The sequence below is a fragment of the Salminus brasiliensis genome, chromosome 19 (assembly GCF_030463535.1).
Source record: "Salminus brasiliensis chromosome 19, fSalBra1.hap2, whole genome shotgun sequence".
Lineage (NCBI taxonomy): Eukaryota > Metazoa > Chordata > Actinopteri > Characiformes > Bryconidae > Salminus > Salminus brasiliensis.
The window spans coordinates 27,582,181-27,609,283 of NC_132896.1; the positions used below are offsets into that span (position 1 = coordinate 27,582,181).

The 27,103-nt window shown below is 41.3% G+C and overlaps 1 protein-coding gene across 8 annotated transcripts in view; it reads left to right on the forward strand.

The window, feature by feature from the left end:
- Nucleotides 1-27,103, forward strand: part of limch1b (LIM and calponin homology domains 1b) — a 143,851-nt gene that overhangs the window by 82,343 nt on the left and 34,405 nt on the right. For all 8 annotated transcript variants that reach the window (XM_072663690.1, XM_072663687.1, XM_072663691.1 and 5 more), the window contains exons 6-8: nucleotides 5,651-5,761; nucleotides 11,031-11,229; nucleotides 19,470-19,722. In XM_072663690.1, coding sequence (XP_072519791.1) covers nucleotides 5,651-5,761; nucleotides 11,031-11,229; nucleotides 19,470-19,722 — 563 coding nt within the window. The remainder of the gene's footprint in view (nucleotides 1-5,650; nucleotides 5,762-11,030; nucleotides 11,230-19,469; nucleotides 19,723-27,103) is intronic.

Below are 27,103 nucleotides of genomic sequence, written 5' to 3' on the forward strand. Positions count from 1 at the left end.
CTTACAAAATATGCATATAATCTTACATAAAATTACATAATTCAAATCAGTCCACTTATCAAAAATATCCAGTCAGCTGTGGCCTTGTGGTCAAAACTGACCAATGATGAAGAACTAGAGTAACTAATAAAGTCAGACATGCTGAAAATATTTGCTTTATTAATATTAGATGTCTGACAAATACCTGTCGCTTGATTGAAAATCTTGAATTTTTATTCTTATTTAAACCTACAAATAAACAACTTCATCTTCGACCAACAACTAAGCTAAGAAATGGAGACAGTTTGAAGATGTGGTTCCATTTCTAATAAAATATTTAAGAACATTTGTGATACAGATTTTGTTAATACTTCTGTTCAAAAAGGTCAGATGTTTCGTAAGCTGTGTTCCAAACTGTGACCTATTCACTGTATAAAGTGCACCACATTGGGGTTCTGTCATTTTTTGGTGGTGTTTGAAAACCTGGTGCCGAATTTTCAGACTACAACCCAAGATTAACAAACGATATGTTGTGTAGGCCTATAGCGGGAATCCATTTCCCCCAGGGTAAGAGGATCACTTAGTGTGATGCCAGCCAGGGCTGATGTAACAGAATTGGCAGCTAGTGTTCTCCTCCAAGCATGTTGAGTTCCAGTGACGTTGCATTAGCAAATCTCAGAAGAAGCTCCCTCTTGTGCTGTGTATGTGGGAATGGGAGACACTACCTTGCCATGTTCTGCCATTGAAATAAAAACAATCTACAACCCAAGATTAACAAACGATATGTTGTGTAGGCCTATAGCGGGAATCCATTTCCCCCCAGGACTGTTTGAGTAGAGAAGAATTACATATTGCTGTTTGGATGTTAGCATAGCTAGCTTAGCTTCATGGTGGTCTTGTGTTTCTGCTGGTAAATTTTTCCTTGGCGACTGATGACTTATTTTCTATCACAGTGTGCTTCTGTATTCTGGTTCACCACATGTCTTTAAATAGGTTATAGAAATGTAAGGCCATAAGAGGTGTGTTGGTGTTACTATTACAGGTATATCTGGTTTGGGCTTATTTCACTGGACTGGCTTAAATAAGCCTGATCGAATTTTGATTTTATATTATTTTTTGCTCTCTGTTTGTCCACAGGACCGGGTTTGACTAATTGTGTAAATTACACCCCACCAGCAGTAGTCCTGTGATCAGAGACTGACTACTGATGACGGATTAGAAGGCTTCTGTGTTGTTATGTGGTCGACATGGTATTATTTTTGTCAAGTTGAGATCTTACATGCACTGTATGTCCAAATGTTTACGGACACCCCACTAATGAATGCATTCAGCTACTTTGTGTTGCACCCATTGCTGACACAGTTGTGCAGGTGCAAACACACACAGCTTGACTAGTCCTTGCTAGTAGAATAGGACTTTCTGGAACAGATAAAGGTGAACATATTGACATAATGACAGGTGTGGGCTAAAGGGGTATAAAGCCCCCCAGCATTGAGCTGTGGAACTGTGTTCTCTGGAAGGATGGTGGGTGCTCCATCCAATACTTTCAGGTTGAGTTGGGGAGTTGGGAGTTGTTGGGAGTTGCTTTTTTAATACCCTTGATTTCAGAAGAAACAATGAATGAGTCCCAATACTTTTGTCCACATAGTGTATTATAGTGGGTTGGATATATGGTGTTTTATTGTCTGAGATTGCATTGGCTAATGGCCACATGACACTGATAGAAACTGCACAAACCAGAGACGATTTCATTCCACAGCAACCATGCTTGTACACTCAGGGACACACACACACACACACTCACATTCCAGCTTGCTGTGTAAACATGAATCCTGCCATGATGGACTAGATTCATATCTCTACTTTAAATACATCATTGCTCTGCCAGCTGCATGTTGTTCGTGTTTTGAAAGTGTGCAAGAGCAACAGTACCTGCACTGAGGAGTGTGTATTGACAGTGCATTACGTCTGTAAACTCCTGTCAGTCTTAGGTGTCATCAGTCTGTTTACAGAGACTGGTGTGACGAGTCTTGTTAACCAGGAGAGGCTTGCCTGAGGGACCTCCTGAAACAAAGGTTCTAAGAACTAATGGCGTTTTTAGATGACGGGACCGTTCCTATAGCTGTCAGTTTACTACTCTGAGAGTCAGACCAAGACCAGACCAGTATTGCTTACTAAAAGCACACTCTTTTATGGCCAGAGCACACAGACCAAACACTCTGAGACAAAAAACAGCTTTCTGATGCTGGCAGCAGATCTTCATTTTTAGAAATGTGGGGAATTATGGAGAATTGAATTTTTTGAGAACAATTTTAGACCCCTTTAAACCCCTTAAACAGCTTATGGTCCACTGACCTATATTACCAAAGAATAGCCCCACCTGTTTGTACAGTCCCTGTGGTTACTCATTAATACACCATAGTGTGTATTAGGCCTTTTTTATTATGTTAAGGGGTAAAAATTACAACTACATACAGAGTACACAGTGAAACGAAACAACGTTCCTCCAGGACCATGATGCAACATAGACACAGTGCATACAAAACACAAGTGCAACACAATACAAGTGCGACAGACAACACAACACAGTACAGACAGACACAGTACAAACAGTATCTGTAGTTTTTTTGAACTCTGCGCTCTTCAGACTATTTCAGACCAGTCTGGATTCACATCATCGTATTTTTCGAGGCAGATGTCGCAAGCCTGCTTCCGGTTGGAAAAAAGGGTGTTTGTTTAGAGCTTCCCAGAGTTATCCAGAGTGGATATTAACAACCTTCCGAATCTCAAAAGAAAAATTGGAAAATGAAGGCAAACCTGGTTTTATCCTCTTCACGCGGTTTGCACCTGAGCAGCACCACCCACTTTTTAAACAGGTTAACATCACCTTATATACGGTGCTAAAACACCAATACCAGGACTGCGTCTGCCCAGGGGAGCGTTAAAGCGTACTAAGATTTGTGGCAATAAGCAAGTCCTCTCTTTTCGTCCAAAACGATTCCATTATCAATGTCTTGGCTTCAAAATTATCAAAATAGCAGAATCAGTGAGCTGTTCTCTATGATAACCAGGGAAGCTTGAGCTGAGTGGGTGCGCAGCTGCATGTGAAATAGGTCATCCAACATCCAACATCCTGACCTCACCAACGCTCTTATCGAATCTTCTCAGCAGTGCTCCAAAAATCTAGTAGGAAGCCTTTCTTCCCTGGACAGTAGAAACAGTTACTCTAACAAAAGCTAGATAAACTATTTTATTCTCTTGATTTCAGAAGGAACAATTAATGAGTGTCCCAGTACTTTTGTCAAAATAGTATTGGAGGTTTTCTAGCAACCTGTGGTCGACAGCTGTCCTCTGGCCTCTATCCTGGTTGTTTATGATGCTGCCTCAAAGAAGGGCTTGTCTTGTTTGAACAGAAGCCCACCCTACACACACACCACAGAGACTATATTATGTATGACAGTGAAACACTTCAGCATCCAGACACCTTGACTTGTGGCCGGTTGAATCACAGCTGATTGTGCACTCGCTCTGTGTGTGTGTTTATGTTAGTGTGTGTGTGTGTGTGTGTGAACCGAGTGCAAGAACACTGTAAACTGCTCTCCACATCGGAACAAACCCTCCTTTGTTGTGGGAGGAGTAATCGTGATGGATTGAGGTGGTGACAACAAAATGAAAACAGCCTCTTTAGCTCTTTGTTTGTGATGCTCGTGACAGTGTCAGCCCTTAGACATGCGGTCAGATCAGATTGTTGTGCGTCTGATCTTTTTGATGCTAATCGGACTCAGTTTTGGTCTTGTTTGTATGCGTTTCGGTAAATGATCCGAGACGAGTTGCTTGGCTAAACATACAGATCTGTTCAAGCTTGAATTGAGAGTGTTGTTTAAATGGGGCTTCTGCTGGTACAGGCAAACACACTGGGCTTTGATCTGTCACTGTGATTCTGTTTGTTAGCCTTAAAAACTCGAGATTTCAATGTTGCAGACAAATGTCTAGTGTCTATATAAAATCAGAGAGTCTTGATTGTTTGGTATAATGGTCAGGATGGTGGTCTTTTTTCTTCTGATATAAACAGTTATTGTTAATAACTTGTTGGCTTATGCACATTGTGACGTGGACAATGTGAATAACAGTGGTGAGCTCTCTCCAGCACCAAACTGGAAGCAGCAAAGCATATTCTGCAGCGTCTTTTTTACTTTTTGGGGCAGTCCTAAACAAACCACTGTACACACAATGACAGCTGTGGTCCAAATCTGCTTCTGTTTCTGCTCTATTGTTCAACAGCTTCTCTTCTACAAACCTACAATTTTATCAGGAGCATGATGGGAAATAATCTCAAAAGGGATCTAGTTGCAGTCTTGAAAAAAGTGACTCTGCAAGAGTCACATCTGTGAGGAATGACACATTGTCTTTAAATGCAAGAGAGTATCAGACTTTAGTGTATGGTTAGCATAGGAACACAGCTGCACAGAATGCAGCTGCATAATATAGTGTGTTCTTCCCCTCAGCTATTTTTCACTCCCTAGGCCTCGACAGTAGGGCAGGGTGTATTGGCAAACACCTGGCAAAGACAAAGACTAAAAAAGACTAAAACTAAATCAAAGTCACCTTAACACTGATCTGGCTAAGGTCAAGCTACATAAAATGCAAGTGTAAACGCACCCAAAGTCACGTGCCTGTCAAAAAATAAAAAATTCTCCGATTAGAGACATAAATTAATAGATAACCTTTATTGATCCCGAAGGACATTTAGCAGCCAGTAGCAATTGCACAATACAGCACAGTAATACAATACAATAATTACAAAAATAACAATAAATAGAATAAATGTAAAAAATAAAAAAGATGAATTAAATTTGATGATTTATGTAAATGTAGACGATTTAAGTAAAGTAAAGTGTCTGTAGTGTCTGGGAGTACAGATGTACATCCGTACAGTAAAGTGTAAATAGTACAGATTATGATTTAACATAAGACATAAGAGTAACTCCTCCATCTTCTGGCCCCACTGGGAAGCGCTGAAGAGTCTGATGGCTCTCGGAACAAAGGATCTCCTGAGTTTGTCTGTAGAGCAGCTCTGTGACAGCAACCTGCCACTGAACTTGCTCCCTTGGTCCTTAATGATGGTGTGCAACTGTAGACAAACGTTGAATTTAGGTTACTTTGCACCGTGACAACAACATCTCATCTAGAATCGTGAATTTCATGTTGAGTGGACATTACCATTACAATGTTTAGCAGACATTGGGTTTTAGGCTCCATTATATTGCAGCTGTTTTTATTTTAAGCCAATATGACGTTGCTATGTGATGTTTGGGAGACGTTGAATTTTGATTACTTAACATCACATAAAATCATCAAAATATCAACGGGCAGCTGACGTTAGTATTCTGTGCCGAATTGACGCTGGCAGTCGGTGTTGTGCTGACATGAATTTTTGCTCACCTGACATTACCACCTGCATTCCAACAAATAGCTTTGTGTATTGACGTTGCTGGCCAGGTGTTTAACAGCAGTGTGAAAAGCTTAACTTATAAGTGTTGAGCAGATGAAGGTTTTCAGAAAAGCTCAAATGAAGAGGTCACTTAGCACTAAATGTTCACTTTCACAGCTCAGATTCTTCATAAAATGAAAGAATGACATTACTAAATATCTGCTTTTGTGCTCTTTCCAGGTTCTGATCACCATCTATTGGTTAGGCCGGGCAGCCAATAGCAGTGCCAGTTACAACGGGCCCACTCTGGACCTGCACGAGTTTGAGGGGCTGCTGTCACAGATGCGAAAGGTAAACACACTACTACTGAAGCAATTACAACACTTTACTGTGGATCTCATACAAGACAGATGTATCAGTCTCAGTGTTCTACAGCTCTGTCAATCAACCAGTCAATAGTTTGGAATCACTGTTTTCAAATAAAACCCTTTTAATGGGTTTATTACATGGTTATACACCAAAATATCATAGATAAAGCAAATCATGCTGATACTCTCATAGCAATGCCACATATGAAGGTCTGGGACATATGCTATTAACTGAATAGCCAGTTAGTCGTGCCAATCTGTTGGATATGGGAGAAAGGGGCAGGTGTATGGACCTGAGCAAATTTGATGAACCAAAATATAACAGCAGAAGACTTTAGCATCTGTAAGCGAACAGTGGTCTGAAGAAGGACTGACCATAAACCAGACTTCAGTGAATTCTATGCTCACAGAAGGTGTAATACATCAAAATTCACCGAAAAGTTTAACGATGAAGCTGTATAGTTGCAGACTGCTGACCCCTGGCCACCATAGAAAGTGCCCACAACATAGACATGAGCATCTGGAACTGGACCATGGAGCAATGAACGAATATCTCCCACTTTTATGTCATTAACGACCTGGTACATGTGTGCTGTTTACCTGTGGGATGTGCTAGAACTCTAAGTTCTTACAGGAACTTACAGGAACTAATGGGTTTGCTGTAACATCGTGAAGTCTTGCAGAGTGAGCTGTTTTGATGGCATACAGAGGACCAACAGCACCTTGATGATCTACACCATGATAGGAAATGGCTTGGAGCACTCTATTGCTCTTAACTCAAGGTTTAATTGCTGGATAATGGTTTTTTGGTTCAAGGGGTTCATTTATAGAGCTCTTGACTTCTTTCAGAGGAGTGAGAAGCTTCTTTTTGTCATCTGGAAAACAGACTTCCATTTATAGTGTATTATCATCGCTTGCTTCTGTCATTTTATCATTTCTCCGAATGGATCTTTATAGAGCTTTGAGTTGCTGATTTTCTCAGAATGGACACATGGGAACTTGTGATTTTTATAGAGAGTGGTCACTGTGGTCATGGTGGAGCTGTGTAAGGTTGAGTATGAGGCAGGACACTGGAGCTCAGGCTGAGTGGTCTCTTGTGATTTGTAGAAGCAAGTCCCTCCAACCCCATTTCGCTGCAATGTTGGAGTCATTAGTGGAAGAGAGTGGCTCTCGCTCTCCAGAGATGAGCTCATGCACACTTTGCTGAACCCTTTGCAGGACGATGGTGAAGCACACACGTATGCATGCTCGTAGACCCATACACACTTACAGACACAATGATGCTGTGCTTTGGCACACCAAGCTATAGTTAAAGGAATAGATCTGCAAAAAGGAAAATTAGCATGACTGATCACTGACCCCTGATGGAGAACGGGAGATGCTAGGCTAGAGTTGTTAATAAACACTGGGCATAGACAGTCACCAATCAAATCTTTGTAAATACACACGAAACAACAATAAAAAAACATCTCAAACTGCTCAAAATGTGGCTGGTTTAACAGCATGACCAACCTAACAAAGCTTGTTGACCACCATGACCATGCTGGTCCACCTGATCCAGCTCCTCAACCAGTCTTACCAAATTAGTGAACCAGTATAACCAGCTTGAAGAGCAGCTTGGTCAAGTTGTCATCATACGCTGATACATAAGCTGGTAAACCAATTTGCTGGATGAGTTTTTACCTGCATGACCAGCTTTTCAACCACCTTGACCTTCAAATACCAGTTTAAACCATCTGAACCTAGCTACCACCAAAATCTGGATTTGAGCTGGATTATTGTGGACAAAAGTATTGGGACACCTGCTCATTCATTGGTTCATCCAAAATCAAGTGTATTGTTGAGTAACTGTCTCTACTGTCCAGGGAAGAAAGCTTTCTACTGTATTTCAGAGAACTGCTGTGAGGATTTGAATGTTAGTGAGGACAGGATGTTGGATGATCACCACCCCACCTCATCCCCAACTCCCTAGTTCATCCCAAAAATTTTGGATGGAGCACCATCCATCATTCCAGAGAACATTCACTGCTCCACAGCTCAATTCTGAGGGGGGGGTTATACCCCTCTAGCCCACACCTGACGTTAGGTTCATGTTTATCTGCTCCAGAAAGTCCTATTTTAATGGTAGTACATCTCTAAAGGGACTAGACAAGCTATGTTTGCCATGCATTTGCATTTGCATCTGTGTGTCAGCAATGGGTGCCACGTAAAGAAGCTGAATGCATCCATTAGAAGGGGTGTCCACAAACATTTGGACATGCAGTGTATTGTTTAATGGCATCAGCCCTTGATTCCCATTTCAGTGCATCTCTGCTGTTGCCACAAAGGTAGGACATGGGTGCTATTTGGGGTTATTTCTAGTGTAAGGCTTTTCTCAGATGTTCCAAGATGTTGCAAACTGACAAAGAAGGCATGCTTAAAGTGACAGACATTTGATGGCCTGCAGAGATACATGCTTATCAACAGCCAGAGCTCAACACAGCCAAGCTGTTTTTATGGTTGGGTTTTACTGCTGCTGTCAGTCACACATGCACTGCATTCAACATTCAGCAGCCGCTAAAGGCATGATGTCACTAGGCTAGGCTTTATTTCTCTGTCTTGTCACATGTCTGTCCACGTCTTTCTCTCTGTCAGTCTCTCTCTCTCTCTCTCTCTCTCTCTTTCTCTGTCAGAGAAGTGATTCTCCATCTGTGTACACTTATACTGTGTGGACGCCTTAAACAGCCTCTCCTTTCTCCCAGCCCCCCAGTGTCGATCACCTCAGTGCTTCAGGACTAATGAAAGGCCGGCTTGTTTTGGTGACACAGCAGAAGCATGTAGGGGGAAAAAAACTGAAACAGCTGACTCATCTCGCTCTGTAATTGCACCAATCGCAGCTCTAGGCCAGACACTGTTAGACCAAAAACGGCAGCAACTGGCTTGTTTACAGTCTCACTTTTTAGATTATTCCCACAATTGGACGGGTAGTGCGCTTTCTGTCGGGGGTCCCTGTCAGGGGCGTGTCTATGAGTGTGTGTGTGTGTGTGTTATGGCAGTGTCGATATGGGCAGAGAGAGGAATGTCCCTTGCAGTGAGAGTAGTCAAAGAGAGCCATTGTGCTGCCGGACCTCCAGCATGAGGGTCAGCCAACAGAGCCTTCACATCCTCCTATACACGGTCTACCAGACAGCGAGAGATTACTGTGAGATTGCGCCACAGAAAAATGTCCGGCCAGCATCGCTGAGTGATGAATCCTACCAACCCAGGAGAAGCGAGGTCAATTATGCTCTATGAGACATCTGGCCTTGGATGGCTGTGGCATTACTGGGGATTAGTTTAGTTTATTAAAATCATCATGTTTGCTGTGTTTAAACTCATAATCTGATATAATGTATTTATTTGTTTTTTATATTATTTATTTGCTTATTCATTTTATTCACATGTTATTAATGTGTGCTTGAGGTTTCTCTATTTAAGGTAAGTGTGATCATTTAGTGCTCTTTAAGATTTCACTTTTTTTGCTTGGCCTTGAATAATTTATGTAGAAACATTATGTATATTTAGGATTATCTTAAATATCTAAGTATTCTTGTGTACAATGTAGCAGCTAGGATAAGCTAAGCCATAAGAAAATAATATATATTTATTAGGTTCATGTTCTTTAGACTGAGTTATATGATTTTTAATATAAGGGAGGAGAACAGCAGAGAAGAGCAGGAACAGAACCATAGTGAAGAAGGGGATAGAGTGATACTAGGAAAGATGGAAAGTATGGAAAGGGAGTGGTGGGGCGGTTATGAAACAACTTCATGGGCTCCCGGGATGGTCATAACAGGGGTCACTTCTGCCCAGATATGAGTCATTTGATCCAGTTACGAAATAAGTCCACATGAAACAGTGTGTCTACACTGACTGACTTTGAAAGGCTAACATTTCATTATTGGAGTGTTTTGAGGTTTAGACCTATATATGTCACGAGCATCCGTATGGTAGTTTCCTGCCCCTCTGCTGTAGTAACAGTCTTTACAGCCTTTTACACTAGATATTGGAACATTGCTGCAAGCATCTGATTGTATTTAACCATGAGAGCATCACAAACATCACTCCAACCCATTCAAAGGCAGCTAATGATGCTCAATCACTCCAGAGAATGCAGTTCCACGTCCTAATGCTCTAGCTGAGGTTTGCGTAATTGGGCATGCTAAACATTGGCTTCTCCAGGGCATGTCTTTCTTTTCCAATTCCCATTTTCAGTGCTTTTCTATGGAGGTTACACAAGTTATATGTGGTCAGTGAACATGGTCTGATATATAAATGAGCATATAGGTTGATTGTTTAAGTCCAGAAACTTTACCCATCAAGAAAAAAATGACTGGAACAAAATTACTGGAGAAATAATTTCAGTGTGGTTAAGTTTGGAATATGGCTTAAGGTTAGGTGTAGGTGTATTTAGGGTGTAGGGTAAGGCTAGTTTAATCTTAGGTGTAGGTGTAAATTAAGATGATAATATATACATATATATGTATATATATATATATATATATATATATATATATATATATATATATATTTTATAAAAATAAAAACCTTTTACAGTTTTGTTATTTTTGCTTTGTCACAGTAATGTAGGATTTGAAGAGTCGACTCTCCCCTGTGAGTCAATTCTCAGTTGAGTCAGCAGTCACCAGGAGTCACCTGTAGTCTATACTTCGTCACCAGAGATCATATTTCCTCTGAATGTAAAAATGGGTCGTTTTACAAGAGGAAACAAATGACCAAGGTGGACGTTTTTTTACTCTGAGACTCAGAGTGCTGGTGCACCTTGAATTAGCAATGAGTGAACTTTAAATGAGCTGAATTTACCAGCAATGGGTTTCTGGATACTTTTGAACATGATGTAGGAGAGAGTGTTTTATTATGATATTATCATAATTTTTGGTGATGTTGTGCATATTTTTGTTAACCATTAACTGGTCATTCATTCAAATTTTGAAATCGTCAACCAAGTTGTTAGTATTAATAGTATTCATAACATTTATAATGTATAAACGATTTATAAATATGTTTATAAATCGAATGGACTGGCGTCCTGTCCAGGGTATATTCCTTCCTTGTGCCCAATGATGCCAGGTAGTCTCCAAACCCACCACAACGCTGTCCAGAATGGGAAAGAAGACAAATGATGTAATGAATGAATTCTGTAAATTGAATATATAGTAAAATATGAATAACAGTAATGAGTCTGTGTATCTTTGTGTGTGTGTTTGTTCCAGGAGGGGGAGGACTGGGACAGTCCTAAGCGCAGTATCAGGGACAGTGGTTACATTGACTGCTGGGAGTCGGAGCGCAGCGAGTCTTTGTCGCCGCCGAGGCACGCGCGGGACGACTCCTTCGACAGCCTGGACTCCATCGGCTCTCGCTCACGCCACACCCCCTCTCCCGACGGCCTGCTCGCCCGCGGCTCCAGCGATGGTGAGCTCCGACTCTAAACTGACACAAACACACATACACACACACACTCTGTCTAGCCTAGATAAAACACAGCAGCTTTGTTTAGGCTGTTTGGCACACAGATGCAGTACTGAAGGGCTAGCTGAATGAAGCCGGCCATTAGAGATGGACTGGGATCAAAAATTGCATTTTTGGATTTGTGGCCTTGCTCCACACTTCACTGGACACCAGACATTCTTATACCTCCCTACAGTGTACAGGGGTCACCTCAGACCATTAAATCTCCTGTCTTGGTAACTTTTAGTAGTCTGACAAACAACTGCGTAGCTAAAATAACGTAGTTAACTATTTATATATTCCAGGCGTCAGTTAGCCTTGAATTAGCACTATCCACTATGGGAGGACAGGGCTTATGTTGTGTGACTACACAGGGTGACCCAAAACCCTTTAACTAATGTTTACATGCCTCAGTGCAGCAACTCCAGTGTTTTCTTGCTGCTTCAGTTGCACAGAGCTGATTGGATCATGTTCCAGTTTGAGGTGGCTCATTTCCAGAAGGCACTGAGGAGTTACAGCAGCTGGAGCTGAGATTGGGTGGGTTTTGACCCAATAACATTTATGTTCCCTCTGAGCCAAACATGAAGTTAATCCCAAATCAGCGTGTAATTTGCTGCAGGAGTACACAGCTCTGCTGTTTTTGCTAGTACAGATAACAGTCCTGTCACCTTTGAGACAAATGAGGCTTTTGAAACATCCATTAAATGTTAAGGGTTACTGAACACATAGCGGAATGGTTTAAAAACTATAATATATGTTTTTTTACAACCTAGAAAGCCACAGTTCTCATCTAGAGCGTAGCTCATATCACATTTTGAGCCAGAACGTGGCAGTGTGTTAGCATTGTGTTAGCTATGGGACCTTTTACGTAGGCACATGTGGCAAGAGTGTGGCTCATGTGAGCAGCACTCAAAGGAACATGCAGTACTTGAATGTCTGTGTAAAAGGCCATTTGTAAAAGCCCATTTTTGCTGTGTGCCACGGATCCCCTTTCGTCTGTAGTGACTCTTATTTCCCAGTAAAACAACAGTGAAACACACACTGAAAGTGAGAATGATCAGAGTACAGAGCAGCCTACTGATCCAGACCCAGGTTCTCAAAAGCGTTAAAGCGTCTTTCTAATGAAGTTAATCAGGCTCCTCTGAGACCCCAGTGTAAATGTACAAAGTATGTCTTATGAGTATCGTCCCAAATTCTAAAATATGTCTGTTGTATTTCACCAGTATTGCTCTCCTCTCAATATAGAGTGGGCAGTTCTAAATGTGGGTCAGGTTTACAACAGCATACCCCTGACCAATCCCATGGCTAACATGACTCCACCTTCTCTTTGAGTCTAAGCAACCTGCTCAAGCTCAAGCCGCGACTCAGGAAGCGACTGCCCCGCATGCCCTGTTGCCCCTCCCATCTGTTATAACCCATAACCTCATACTGGTTCGCACACAGATGACGAGTCGTCTGGTATAAATTAACAGCTTTGTCCCGTGTAGATTTTGCTCGTGACATTGTACAGTATAGCCAGGCATGGACCCAACACTCTGGTATCTGGTATTGATATCTGTGCTGTGGTTTCTGCTGTGAGCTCAACCCAGACCAAATGTTTCTGTTGATCAGAGGCCCGTTGCCATGGGTTACAGGCCTCTTATTTCATAAGAATATAAATTAGAGAGAGAGAGACAGAGTGGAAGAGGGCGGACAGAGACTGAGAGGACATAAAGGATGTTGTTGAGAGATCAGTAGATGATGTAGATGCAGGTTGATTGCTGTGTTAATACTTGTGTCTTGCTGGTTTGGTAACGGAAGGGAATTCATATTGCATGTGATAGAGACTCCTAATCTACACAGTCCACACAAACACACACTTTTACTCTCTCACCCCATTAATGGTTTTAAAGACCTGCAGTAATGTGAATCTACTGCACCCTTGGGCTGAATGAAGCTGGGAATTTAATTGCTGAGTCGGAACAGTTAAAGCCAATGAGGCTCGGCTCCCAAATGTTAACACACACACACACACACTGCAGTAAAACCCTGATTCCTTGTCCGCTGACCAAATTGCCGTCACTCTAATATTCCTCAGAGTCACTGACCTCCTGGAAAAATGAGAATTTGAGTTTTTGCTTTCTGTTTTCAACAGAGGAAAGGAGAGCCATAGATCACTCTTCTCTAAACGACAGGGCATCCAGGGTCAGTCGGAGTTAGCCTATCCAGTCAGACGCTGCAATAGCCAGACAGACGCTTACCACAAAGAGCTTGAAGCTGTATGTGCATTAAAGCTAATGTAGCAGTTCAAAGAAACCACACTGTGTGAGGCTCTCCAGAACAGAGAGAATAGTCCGTACCTAGTTTTCAAGTGAAAACTGAAGTAAGGCAGTGCTTTACCCCAAGTATATGAGGGCAGAAACAAGCCCTTTTGTAATACATGTGTTTAAATTAATGTTAATGTTTTTATATAAATATAGATTCTGTCTACAATCAAATTCACAACAAAACAACAACAAATGGGCAAACTGTGCAGATGCTCTATTTGCTCTATTTTGACTCTAAAGCTGTGGTCATCCTAGGCTTCAGTCAGCTAATTACTGTGAGCGAAATGACCCTGATAGCAAGAGGATAGTGGGCCACTGGCAGTCCACTGGCATTTCACTCAGCATTGCTCTATATTGCTCTAGAAGCTTTATACCCTTCTGGCCCGTGCCTGGCATAAGGCATTAGTCAAAAGGTTTATCTGCTCCAAAGAGTCATATATACCAATAGCACAATGGGCAATCCTGAAAGAGGTGAGAAAGAACTCAAGGGTAACAGCACGTACCTACAGACCTACAGAAAATCTGCAATATTAATAAAAACTTTTGTTTTTGTGTCCACTATGAGAAAATCCGGTTGACCATGCTTCCCTGCAGGGACTAGACAAGCTGTGTGTGTGTGTGCATCTGTGTCAGCAATAGGTGCATGAGAAGGGGTGTCCAGGATCCCGGGTGGTCATCACGATCGAAAGATTGCTGGTTCGAATCCCAGTCATGCTGCTAGCCTTTGGCAGCCAAGGCCCCAAAAGAGCACAATTGGCCTTGCTCTCTCTAGGGTGGGTAGATGGCGCTCTCCCTCCCCTCGCTTCGTCACTGGCATCTGCAGGCTGGTGCGTTGTTTGAAAAAGGAGTGGCTTGACTGTGCACCCGCCGGAGATGGCATGTGCTAGTCCGCCCTCACTGGTGACGGGGACATTCTGTACGATGGGGGGATAGCGTATGGGGGGAAAAAGAAAAAAAAAGATCGGGGTGTCCGGAAACATTTGGACTCATTGTATTGTGTTCATTTACCTTCTCAGACCATCAGAGGTGTGTTTACTGTCTGCATACGAATAACTTCACACGTAACCCTTCACACAGTGTTATTCAGTAGCAGTTGAAGGGAGAATGTCTTAAGGACATGGATGGTGCTTCATTTTGCTGTGTTTTGACTGGGGATCATCTGTGTGTCTGTATGTGTGTATGTACCAGCATGTACTGGAGTTTTAAAAAATGTGTTCTCATGCTACAGTATATATTCTCACTATAAAATCTTATGTTCTCACTGGTGTCTCCTGCACTAATGAATAATCTGTAGCCTCTTTGTACAGTAACATCAGCCTTCTTTTATAGTAGTCCTAACTGGGAGTGCCTGCAATCCAGCTTCATTTAAACTGTAAACATTGCCCAAATCCATTACCCAGGCAAACATGACATGTGTAGCCGTGTCATTTTACATATGTTGGCTTTGTAAATGTTTAATAAAAACGAGGAAGACTCATAAACAGCTGTGATAGATATTTATGTGCGGGTCTGAAAGGAGAAATAGAGACGTAATTATAACTTGGGCGAATATGGAGTGTTTTATAATGCCAGTCTGACCAGAAGTTAGCACAGTAGGCTGCTGATTGCTGTGGAACACACCACTGTGAGTAGTTAAGGTTTTACAGGAGGCGCCGGAGACGGGTTGTGGTTTTCATCAGCAGAATGTACATAACAGACTGTGAGGGAATTGATTTGGTCAAAAATGCTTGTTGTTTGTGAGAATGTTGTGTAATGTATAATTGTGTCTACTGTGGTACACATCAGAGAAAAGATCAGACATAGCCATTTCCTAGATAGGGCCTAAGTCTAGTCCTGCACAGTTGCCGGAGTGAACTTTTTGGAATTATCTGGACCTCTGCGTTAATTACTAAGTCTAGTCTAGTAGTGGTTGGTGTGGAGCAATAGATAACACCTCTACCTGCCGGTGAACTACCATACCACGTGGGAGACAGGGGTTTGATTCCTGGTCTGGGTGACTATGCTGTGCTACACCAATAAGAGTCCTTGGGCAAGACTCCTAACAATACACTGTCCTCTGTAATATGAGGACCCTTTTAAGTCACTCTGGATAGGAGCGTCAGCTAAATGCTGTAATTGTAAATGATTCACAGGTTCTTTGCTCATTTAAATAAACACACACAGCTGGTTTACTGACAAATCTGTGTTTTTTAAGAAAGATTGGTTAGTGTGAGACAAGCCTTGATGTTAACTTGTAGAAAACCCCAGAAGAGGCGCTATAGTTGAATTCCTAATAAAGGATAATCTTATCTTATCTTATCTTATAGAGATGCATGAAGCTGAAAATGGCATTGCGAAAGACCTAGGTGTACATCTATATACGGTTAGATAAATTGTCTATAAAAGGAGAAACTCCAGGACTGATGAGGTAAGAAGGAACCCAAGGCTAACAGCAGAAGATCTATAGAAACTGCAAAACCTTTGGTTCAAAATTACAAAGTTTTTCAAGTAATTCCAAACTTTTGAATAACTTGTCTGATGAGATGTATACTAAATGAAATCTGTATCACTATCACTGACTATGACCAGGTCTGTCACATGAGCATGAATCTGTAAAGTCTATTTGGAGTTCTGCTGCTCTTCACTGATTGGACGTCAGCCTGCAGTGTCCTATGAAGGCCTTTTAAATACATAAATGAGCAACTGATGAAGTGTTTACTCAAAGCAGAGCTGGCCCTCGCTGACCCCAAGCTCCACAATCCCTGTGTTTCTGCTGACCGTCTCTGCTTTGAGGCTGCACTTACCCAAACAGTAATTAGGCAACTGGAGCCAATTGGGTCCCGTCAACCAAGAGATACTAGATGCCAGCTGTGGGATGTTTTGTCTTCTATTATGGAGGAATGAGGAGAACAACTCACTGCAGATCAAGAGATGGTCCTGCTGGGAGAGTTCAAGCTTTAGTTTCATGTCTTCTCTTCTCTTCTCTTCTCTTCTCTTTTCTTCTCTTCTCTTCTTTTTTTTCTCTTCTCTTCTCTTTTCTTCTCTTCTCTTCTCTTTTCTTCTCTTCTCATCTCTTCTCTTTTATTCTCTTTTCTTCTCTTCTCTTCTCTTTTATTCTCTTCTCTTCTTTTTTTTCTCTTCTCTTCTCTTTTCTTCTCTTCTCATCTCTTCTCTTTTATTCTCTTCTCTTTTCTTCTCTTCTCATCTCTTCTCTTTTCTTTTCTTTTCTTTTCTTTTCTTTTCTTTTCTTTTCTTCTCTTCTCTTTTCTTCTCTTTTCTTTTCTTTCCTTTTCTTCTCTTCTCTTTTATTTTATTTTATTCTCTTCTCTTCTCTGTTATTTTTTTCTCTTCTCTTCTCTTCTCTTCTCTTTTATTTTATTTTCTTCTCTTCTCTTTTATTCTCTTCTCTTTCCTTCTCTTCTCTTCTCTTTCCTTCTCTTCTCTTCTCTTTCCTTTTCTTCTCTTCTCTTCTCTTCTCTTCTCTTTTCTTTTCTTTTTTTTCTTTTCTTTTCTTCTTCTCTTCTCTTTTATTTTATTTTCTTCTTTTCTGTTTTCTTCTCTTCTTTTCTCTTCTCTTCTCTTCTCGTTTCTTCTCTTTTCTTTTCTTCTCTTCTTTTCTTTTCTTTTCTTTTCTTCTCTTTTCTTCACTTCTCTTCTCTTCTGTTCTCTTTTATTTTCTTCTCTTCTCTTTTCTTCTCTTCTCTTTTCTTCTCTTCTTTTCTTTTCTTCTCTTCTCTTTTCTTCTCTTTTCTTCTCTTCTCTTCTCTTCTCTTTTCTTCTCTTTTCTTTTCTTCTCTTCTCTTCTCTTCTCTTCTCTTCTCTTTTCTTCTGTTCTGTTCTATTCTCTTCTCTTCTTTTCTTGTCTCTTTTCTTCTCTTCTCTTCTCTTCTTTTCTCTTTTATTTAATTCTCTTCTTTTCTCTTCTCTTCTCTTCTTATCTTGTCTTCTCAATGTTTCTCTTTTTATATCTCTTCTCATCCCATGTTTTTTTTATTTTTGTTTGTCATTTCTTCTTGTCTCCTCTCCTCTCATTGCTTCTCCTCTTCTTGTTTCTTCTCTTCTCTTTGTTTCTTGTTGCTTCTTGTCTCTTCATTGCGTCTCTTCTCTATTTCTCTTCTTTTTTCTTGTCACCTCATTACTTCTCTCTCTTCTCTTCTCTTCTCTTCTCTTCTCTATTACTATTTTCTTTGTTTCTTGTTTCTTCTCTTTGTTTCTCATTGCTTGTCATTTCCTCTCATTACTTCTCTATTTCTGCTCTCTATTTCTCTGCTCGTCTCTTCTCTGTTTCTTATTTCTTATCCTCTCTGTTTCGTTTCTCTTCTCTTTGTTTCTCGTTTTGTCTCCTCTCCTCTCCTCTCCTCTCCTCTCCTCTGATTCTCTATTGCTTCACCTGAGTTTGATCACTGATATCTTTAGATCTTTTTTAGTCTGGCATCATCAATCATAGCAGTGCAAGGTAAAGGTTGAGTCGTGTGGAATGTAGCAAAAGACTATGGCTAAAGTCACATGTGGGGAGCACCTTGCTAAAAAATGTTTTGAGACGAACGATGAAGAAGCAGATCTTTAGAAACGAGGCTGTTGACCCCAGTTGTCCTGTACATGGAAGATTGAGCATCATTGCAGCTGTGAAGCAGAGGTTTTCGTCTGTTTTTTTCTGCTGGCCAGTCTGAACGTGAAGTTCATTTGAGGATGAGCTTTCAATGGATGGTGATTGAATGGTGTAGCTCTAGGTGTGATGTAAGAATTGCCTCACTCAAACCCAGATGATGATAATCTGAACCAAATAATTGATTTGGACATACTAGAAATGCACTATATGGTATTGGGACATAATAGTATTGGGACATCTGCTAATTTATTGTTTCTTCTGAAATCAAGAGTCTTAACATGAGTTTATCCTGCTTTTGTTGGGAGTAACTGTCTCTACTTTCCAGGGTAGGACGTCTTTCTACTAGATTTTGGAGCATTGCTATGAGGATTTGGTTGCATTCTGCATTCTGTTATGTGAGGTCGGCATGATAATCACCACCCCACCGCATCCCCAAACCCCTCCAACTGCTCCCCAAACCCCCCAACACAGTTCCACTGTCCTGCAGCTCAATGCTGGGATTGGAAATGCTTTATACCCGTCTATCCCATGCCTGCATTAGGCAGCACGGTGCCAATAGGCTCATGCTTATCTGCCCCAGAGAGTCCTATTATATTGGCGATACTTCTTCAAAGGGACTAGACAAGCTGTGTGTGTACATTTGCACATCTGTGTCAGCAGTGGGTGCAACTTAAAGTAGCTGAAGGTGTTCATTACAAGGGGTGTCCACAAGTATTTGGACATATGGTGTGTTATACAGGATGGTAGAATATTCTTTGCATAGCTGTAGCACTTAGACATGGTAAACTCGTTCTTTGAACTATGCCATAGAAGAAGAGCGTTTTTGGTTCAATAAAGAATCATTTTTGTAAAATAACTTTTAAGTTGGTAAAAAACCTTTATAACAAAAATACTCCTTTATGGAACCAAAAATGGTTCTTGGCATGAGCGGAAAGAACCCCTTTATTTTTAGAGGTTTTATGTCACGGTAGCGCATATGGCACTGGTTTGAGTGTATCGGACACTGCAGTGTTGCAGGAGTTTCTGCACACCTCAGGGCTTTTGCCACTGCTAGGTTGAAAGTGGTCCACCAACCAAAAATATCTAGCCCAGCACAAGTCTGTGGTCAGAAATCTCTCCTAATGAGCAGATAGAGGATGGCCAACACTAATAAAGTGACCAGAGGGGGTATATCATTATATATCTGTAAACGTGTCCCTTAACCACAATGCTAGTCTAACAGGAACAGCTAACAGAACCACATGTGCATGATGCTGACTGACCTGCCATTTTTAGGTGGTGTTCACTTAGTGTGTAATTTCGTCCCGCAGGCCGTGGCAGCGACTCGGAGTGTGACGTTCCCCACAGGAAGCTTCCGGACATGCGGCGGGACGACATGCTGGCGCGGCGAACCTCGTGCAGCGAGCCACGCACTGCCTTGCCCTTTAACCAGTACCTGCCCAACAAGAGCAACCAGACAGCTTACATGCCCACGCCACTGCGGCGGCAGCGCACTGACCGCGAGGACAACCGAAAGAGCTGGAGCAATGCCACCTCCCCTATAGGAGGAGAACGACCTTTCAGGTTAGCTGCTGGATTGCCTTGATCTCTCTTGCACTTTCTTTCACACTGCACAAGATGGTTTTATTTTTTCCAATGACCTTCTAGAGTTTCAGAGGAAAATGGTGGTGGTACAGGACAGCTCTGCGGTGTGTTGATGTACTGGTAATTCAGCCATTTCGTTTGTTTTGCTGTTGCCCTCACCAATGCTCATGTGGATGAATGCATTCAGATTCTCACCTCAAAGCCCTGTAATCTAGTAGAAAGCCTTGCTGTAGCAAATACTCTTAATGTATGAGGAAGCATTGGATGATGTAGCTGTAGTGTATCTAAAGATGGTTTAATAGCCCTTTATCTGCTGAACTTTAACATTTGTAACTGAAGTCCCTTTGCCCCACAAGTACAAAAACAGCTTAAATGATGTCACACAGTGTGAGTGTGTGCTGTTTCAGGCTAGAGCATTCATTCATTTTTTTTATTCACAATCCAGCATTTTCTGCTGATATCAATCTGATACCCATATCGAATGCTACTGCTATGCCATCTCAAGACATAGGAGATGATGCTTATCACATATCAAGCCAAAGCTTTGAACAGATTCGCAAAAACGAAAGTGAAATGTTGCTCAAAGGGCTCTGAGCGGTCCATCGGACTAAAGCACTGTCACTATGACCCAAGAATGGTTGACCTTGCAATTGGGTGATTCATCCCCAAAACACTTCAATGTGAAGCTGGAGGCCACAGAAGTCTGCTAGCCGTTCGGCAGCAGTTTGAAAAAATAGGCTGTGGGCCTCAGTGTCGGGAACATTACAACTGATTGGGGGTAGAGTGACGAGTGGCTTGGGTTATTAGCTAGCTAAAATTGGGGAGGAAAATTATTAGTGGTGCTATATAAAACTAGGTGTTGCAATCTGATTGGTTAGGAAACATTCTTATCACTAGCACAGTTTTTTTACCATATCAAGCTATTTCATAGCTATTTCTCAAGCTATTTCTATTCTCCTCCCAAATACCATTGTTGAGCAATTGGTTGATTTGACACTGAAAAAAACAGCAAACGATTAATAGTTGAATCTTCTGTCTTACTTTGGGCTCAAACAAAATATGGACACCTTTAACACCTAATTTGACCCTCAGCTGTTAGATCAGATTCTGAAAAAGAGTGTGAGCAGGTCTTAGCCTCATTACCATGATGTTATTTGCCTTTACACACTCCCTCTCATGTTCTGTTGCTTCTTCAGAACCACATGCAGCTGGTTTTTCACCCTAGCCATACAGATTCTATATAAAACTGATATCTAAAGCTGTGGTTGGTTTAGCATAGTGGGTTACAACATCACCTCCCCCATGTTTGATTCCCAGACTGGGCAAGCTACACCATGCTACACCAAAAAGACTCCTAACTCAACATTCACACCACTTGTGCAACATGATTCTAATGTAGCTGGCTCTGGATAAGAATGTCAGGTAAATGTTCTTTACAGAATCTTTACAGCACCAGAATTTTAAGAGTGCAGATTATAGGGATTATAGAGATTATAGTCCAGTGCCTTAACGTACATTTAAGATCATTTGTTTATTTAATGGGTATAAGGGCAATACGTCACTGCTAGCAGTCACTATCAGGCTGTTAATGTTTATTATGTGAGAAAAGAAAGCCCTACTTGTTTATTACAGGACCCGTGCCTCGTGTTTCCCAGCCATAGCAATACATAGCTTCTTTTACCCAGGGCTTCAGCTTCTGGCAAAAACATTCCGACAAAATAAAAACTAAGGGTGCACATCATCCGCCAGAGCATTTGGGAAAAGTGTTTTGGGATGGCCTGTCTCTCACACACTTTCCCAACACCCTTAACCATTGCCAAACTCAACAGAGCACACTTGACATCACCAGAAACCAGCCAATGGTTCCACGGGGGAAACAGCTCGGGAATATGTTAAGTGCTTGGCACCGTGGTGGAGACTTAAGAAAAGAAAAGTGTGGAGGACTTTCTCTTCCTTTTTCAGTCACACTGTTGATTTAGTACAGTAGTGGAATGAGGGGAGTGGATGATGGAGACCAGATGTGGACGTTAATTGACTGAAAGCTTGAAAGCCGGTCAGTGCCGATCCCCCCTACCGGTCATGAAACTGAGGGTATGAACGCAGATAAAAAAAGATGTCAGACACAGTTGTGTCCTAAAAGCTGTGGTCTTGGGTGTGTCCTTTCAAAATGTTCCACCATCATTTCCACATGAATAAACTATACATTCAATCAGGGACATGCAAAGCTCCTGTTGAGCTGGGGGTGCTAAAATCTTTGGGTAATTTACATAGAGAAAAATGTTACTAATATTGAATAGCAGTATTGGATACTGCTGTAACTAAAGATTTGCATCTTAATACCACAAATAATAAATACATAATATATAAATAATACATAGATATCTTACTGCCAGCAAATGTTTCACAGATATTTACAATATTACATATTATTTGATTTGATATGAAAATAGCAGTTTAAGGTCAGCTGTATGATCCCACTATTAACTGAATGGATAGATATTGACACTTATGGACGGTTTGACCATCGGGATCTATTGCTACGTGCCCCGGACTAGTTGCATACCACTCATTACAGACTACATCACGGTTTACATGGACTCTAAATGATGCTATTATTATTACCATAACTGTTATTACCATTAACCATTATCATTACTATTATTATTCTTACCATCACTACTATTCACTATATCAGCACACCTGAGCATAACAGTCAGACTTCTGTGATGATACAGTGACTTATAAGTTGTTTAGGCCAGAGTCTTAGTTCCTCCAAAGGAACAAAGGAACATCCAGTTTTTTCAATGTGTCTTGTAGTGACATTTTCCCTTATGTTCAGTTTCAAGATTCATTAGATCAACCCCATTTTATAAGCATCCAAAACCCATCATGGACCACCTTGCATGAGCTGGCTTCCTCTAAGCTTCTGCGTCCAGGAAGCCTCTCCGAAGACTGTTCTCCAACTTCAGTTATAAAAAAGTTAAATTTGAATTGCTTTGATATTCATTTGGATTAAATGGAAATCTTGGCTATCATTAAATATCGATCCATCTGTCGATCCCATATCGAATCATTTCCTTTGAATGAAAATGAGTAGAGTCAACGTAAGTAGCAGTGTAGAGAGACAGTACAGTCCAGTGAAGAACACATATCTCCAAAGTGGTGACTTTACAGGAGAAGGCAACAATGCTCTTATATAAGAATCTAGAGTAAGTTTGACCATTTCCATTGGTCTATTCCTTCAGAGCTATTTACACATTGTACCGAGCAGCTACAGGGTTTAAACAATGAAGAAAATGAAAAACTGGACAAAAATGGAGGTGCATGTTTTTCATCGGACAGCAGCGATTTACATGAGAGCAGCAGCTGGTATTGAACTGTATGAGATGAGGTATAGGATAGGATACATCCTAAGTGTATAGGCTATGTATAGGATAATTCTCAGTAATGATTATTAGGTGTGTATCTAAGTATACAATGAAAGTCCAATAACATAAAATGTTATAACGTAAAACCATAAAATGCAGTATTAATCTGGCTGTGGCAGACTTTGAAAACTATTTGAATTATAAATACAAATTTAAATATATAAATAAAAACACAGATGCCCCCTTTTCCTCATCCCTATAAATAATAAAAAGCTCATCTATTAGATTTCTGCATTTGTGTTGTTAATGTGTTTATTCATGTGTAAATGAGGTACACAATTGAATAACCAAGGTCATCTCAACATGCACTTGTAACCCTTAATATACAGTTGTGGTTTGAACTTGTGTGTGTTTTCAGTCATGTGTGTTTGTCTATGGCTGTTTGTGTATGGCGTAGTGATCTGGTACAGCCACATTTGCTCAGTTTTGACTGTTTTTTCTTCTCCTCCAACTCCTTCTGCTTTCCCTTTGTTGCTGTTGTTGGTTTGTAACATTTTGTGGCCCTTTTCTGACCCTTGTATGGTTGCATTGTGACTGCTTGACCACTGCGTCTTGTGCTTGTGTGGTGTAGTGAAAGTCATTGCCTTGCTCTAGAATCAGCCCCTTCAGTAACCAGCGTAGACCCTCACTATGTAGATTCAGCCTCTAAAAACCACCTGTCTGAAGACTATTACTCAATAACTGACCCTCCTCTTGGTGACACCACTGACCCTTTACCCGAACCCCCTCAAAATAGAGCCCCCCACCCCAAAGACAGCCCATCCCCTCCTTCTCCAGAAAGCCAGGAGCCAGAGCAGACAGACGATGAAGATCCAGAGGAGGAGGAGCAGGGATGCCTTGCATCACGTTCACCCATTCAGAACCTGGCCTCCCCCAATGAAAGCCCTGAAACGACTGTGGAGAGCGGAGAAGAAACTGACAAATGCAGCATTTCCCCAAAGACCACCTCACCCACACTGCTGAACGATGCAGGGAAGCCCCATCATGAAAGTACCACCAGTGATCTAAGGTGCACCATATCCCCCTCATCCCCCACATCCTACCATATTACCCTGTTCTAACAACTTCTACATTGTGGCTAATTTTGATATTCAACAAGCATAAGAGTTTATAAGGTTCACTACTAGAACCCTAACTCCACATTTCAACATACAGACTTGGTACACATGCCATAACTCTCAGCAAGTCTTACCCTCTCTAAGATTTAGTCATATTGAATGCGGGACTATAATTATAATTTCTCAAAATACAAAATCAAGTACAAAGGTGTCAATTAATAATTGAATTGCCTGATGTCTGACACAAATTTTCTAATAGTTATGCTGAGGTTTTGGTTCTTAAAGGTGCCATAGAATGCATTCATTTGGTCATTTTAGGTTGTTCTGGAGTATTAATAGTAAGTATGTGACTTACTGACTGGTTAGAGCAACAAATGCTCAGATGCAGTTTTACAAGTATATTTACCACCCTGTTATTTTACCTCTCTTTATTTTACTGCCTTTTCCTTTTTTTACGGTAAGCTTGTGGGAAACTGAAGGAAGGGTTCTGCTTTCTTTGGTTGGTTTCTGTCACTGCAGCGGCTCACAGGAGCCACGTAGTGTAGCATGGCTTTGTTTTTAGCACAGTAACAGGAACATTTGGTATTATTACTGTCCTGTCTGTCTGTCTCCAGTCTGCATGGTGTGCGGTTTGCTAGTTGGGGAGATTGTAGCCAGTTGGCTGCATTAGCCTTTAGCCTAGCTTCACTACTTTTACAGCAAAGACTTCATTACCTGTTAACATGAGGTTGTCAAAATTAGGCCATAAAACGGCCAGACCTTTCTTTTCCAATGCCTTATTTTCCTCTGGAACTTCTGACAACTGCAATGGTTACCCTAGTGTTGAATGACCCATTGCCTATTTGCCTCATCCCTTTACTTGCTACCAGTATTGAACCCTGACTGTAGGCCAGACTGCTGGCTTTGCAATATGACAACTCCAGTAATGCTCTGGCACTGCCGAACCTCAGTGGAGAATAACAGCAGCAAAGAAAGCTTAGTATTACCTAGAATCCTTATTTCAAAGTCATCCGTCTGCCTCCTGCTGAGGCCTGGAGCGTTCCTCGTGTTTCATGCATGGCTCTAGTTTTTAGGGAGGAAACTACAATGTTCTTTGATCTGTTGGCTGGTTCTTAAATATAGGGGTTAGATGAGTTGTGTTTTGTCCCAAGCTTAGGCTCTGGCCCAGTCCTTGGTCTCTGAACTGCAGGAGAAGGCCAAACATTTGCATTTTGGAGCTTCTGGGCAATGTTTTAGGTGTCTGATTTATGAAGATGTGGAGAACACTCTTCAGAGAGGCTTCCTGGATGCAGAAGCTCAGATGGAGCCAGCTCATGCAAGGTGGTCCATAATGGTTTTTAGATGCTCATAAAATGGGGTTGATCTAATAAACATGAAACAGAACATGGAGAATGTCACTAGAAGACTTAAGGGCTCATAACGCAGGGATGTTTTCCCATTACAATCCTTGAGTCCAGAAGAAGAAATGGATATTCAGTCTGCATGCCTAACCTGTCTGGTTTCTTTACACCACAGCAGCCCACTTGAAGCATTAGCTATTGAAGCTATAAACCGAACTAAATATCTGAAATAGACATTTTTATTGTATTTCCATTTGGTTCAGGGTCACAAAACAACCTCAAATCATTCTGCGTGTAAGCAAACTTAGCAGGCTGGCTAACGCAGCTACCATAAACAGTAAAAACACAAAGTTAATTTTTACTTTATATAGAGCCACTAGGGAAGACATGGTTGTGCTTAGACACAGTTAGCATTAGTATTTTCTCTGTTCTGGGCTCTTCAAAGGTCAGTGCGGCCTGAGCAGGCACCAAAGTTGAACTGGACTTTAAGAAATTGTGCCAAATCCTATTGAAATGAATGTAATTTGGCCAATGATAAATGGCCTAGTGTGACTGCAGCTGTATGTAGGCATTACTCATTGTATTTACTGTCCAAAACCATCAGACTTAATCTACACATGTCATCTAGGTTTATTATTGACTATAGATGTCCTGCATTTCTAATATACATGATTAAAATGTGCCAGGTGATCGCATACAAATAAAATATGTAAAATATGAATTAGCATATTTTAATCATGTTAATTTTACTCAGTCAGCAAGTAAGCATTGCCTATACTTTACAGCCAGACCTTTTAATGCTCTGTTCCAGTTATCCTGCCTGTCCTACCCACACCCACCCACACACATCATATTCTCACACATGCAGTATTATATAATAAGCAGAAATTATGTGGTCACTTTGTTCTTTCCTCTTACCTAGACATGCAGACATACACACACACACACACACACTGCACTCGTGCACCTACATACAACACATGTCCCACCCAGAGGAAGAGGGGAAATGAGCAGGTTTCCTGTGTTTGACCCTCAGCATAGCTGAGCTGGGTTGAGCTGGTTTGGCTTGTTCAGGGACACAGTCAAAAGGATATTATGTGGCTGAATGTTCCATTATAGGCAACATGATCAGAAAAGAATCTGGAGTGCTGCATTAGAAATGAAAAGTCTAATGTTACATAATTAGGCATAGTATAGCCTGTGTGGTCTGCTTCTGTCTGGTAGAGTTCGGTTTGCCCCCACAATCATCCAGCACAGTGTTGTGCAGCGGGTCATTTGCAGGCCCTGCCTGTAAATCAGTTCTCCTGTGGAGTTTCATTTACCACACCTGCATCCAGCAGTCAAATCCCCCTAAAGGCCATGTCTGGCTGGATCAGGTGTGTTTGGAGGTTCGGTTTGGAGGTAAACTCTGCAGGAGAGCAGATTCCCAGGAGCTGGGTCGGGGTACCAGTTTTGTTGTTTCCTTTCACTAATGGCTTTGGCATTTCATGACATATTTAGCAAATGCCTCAAGCGCGGCACTGTTTTGTTACTA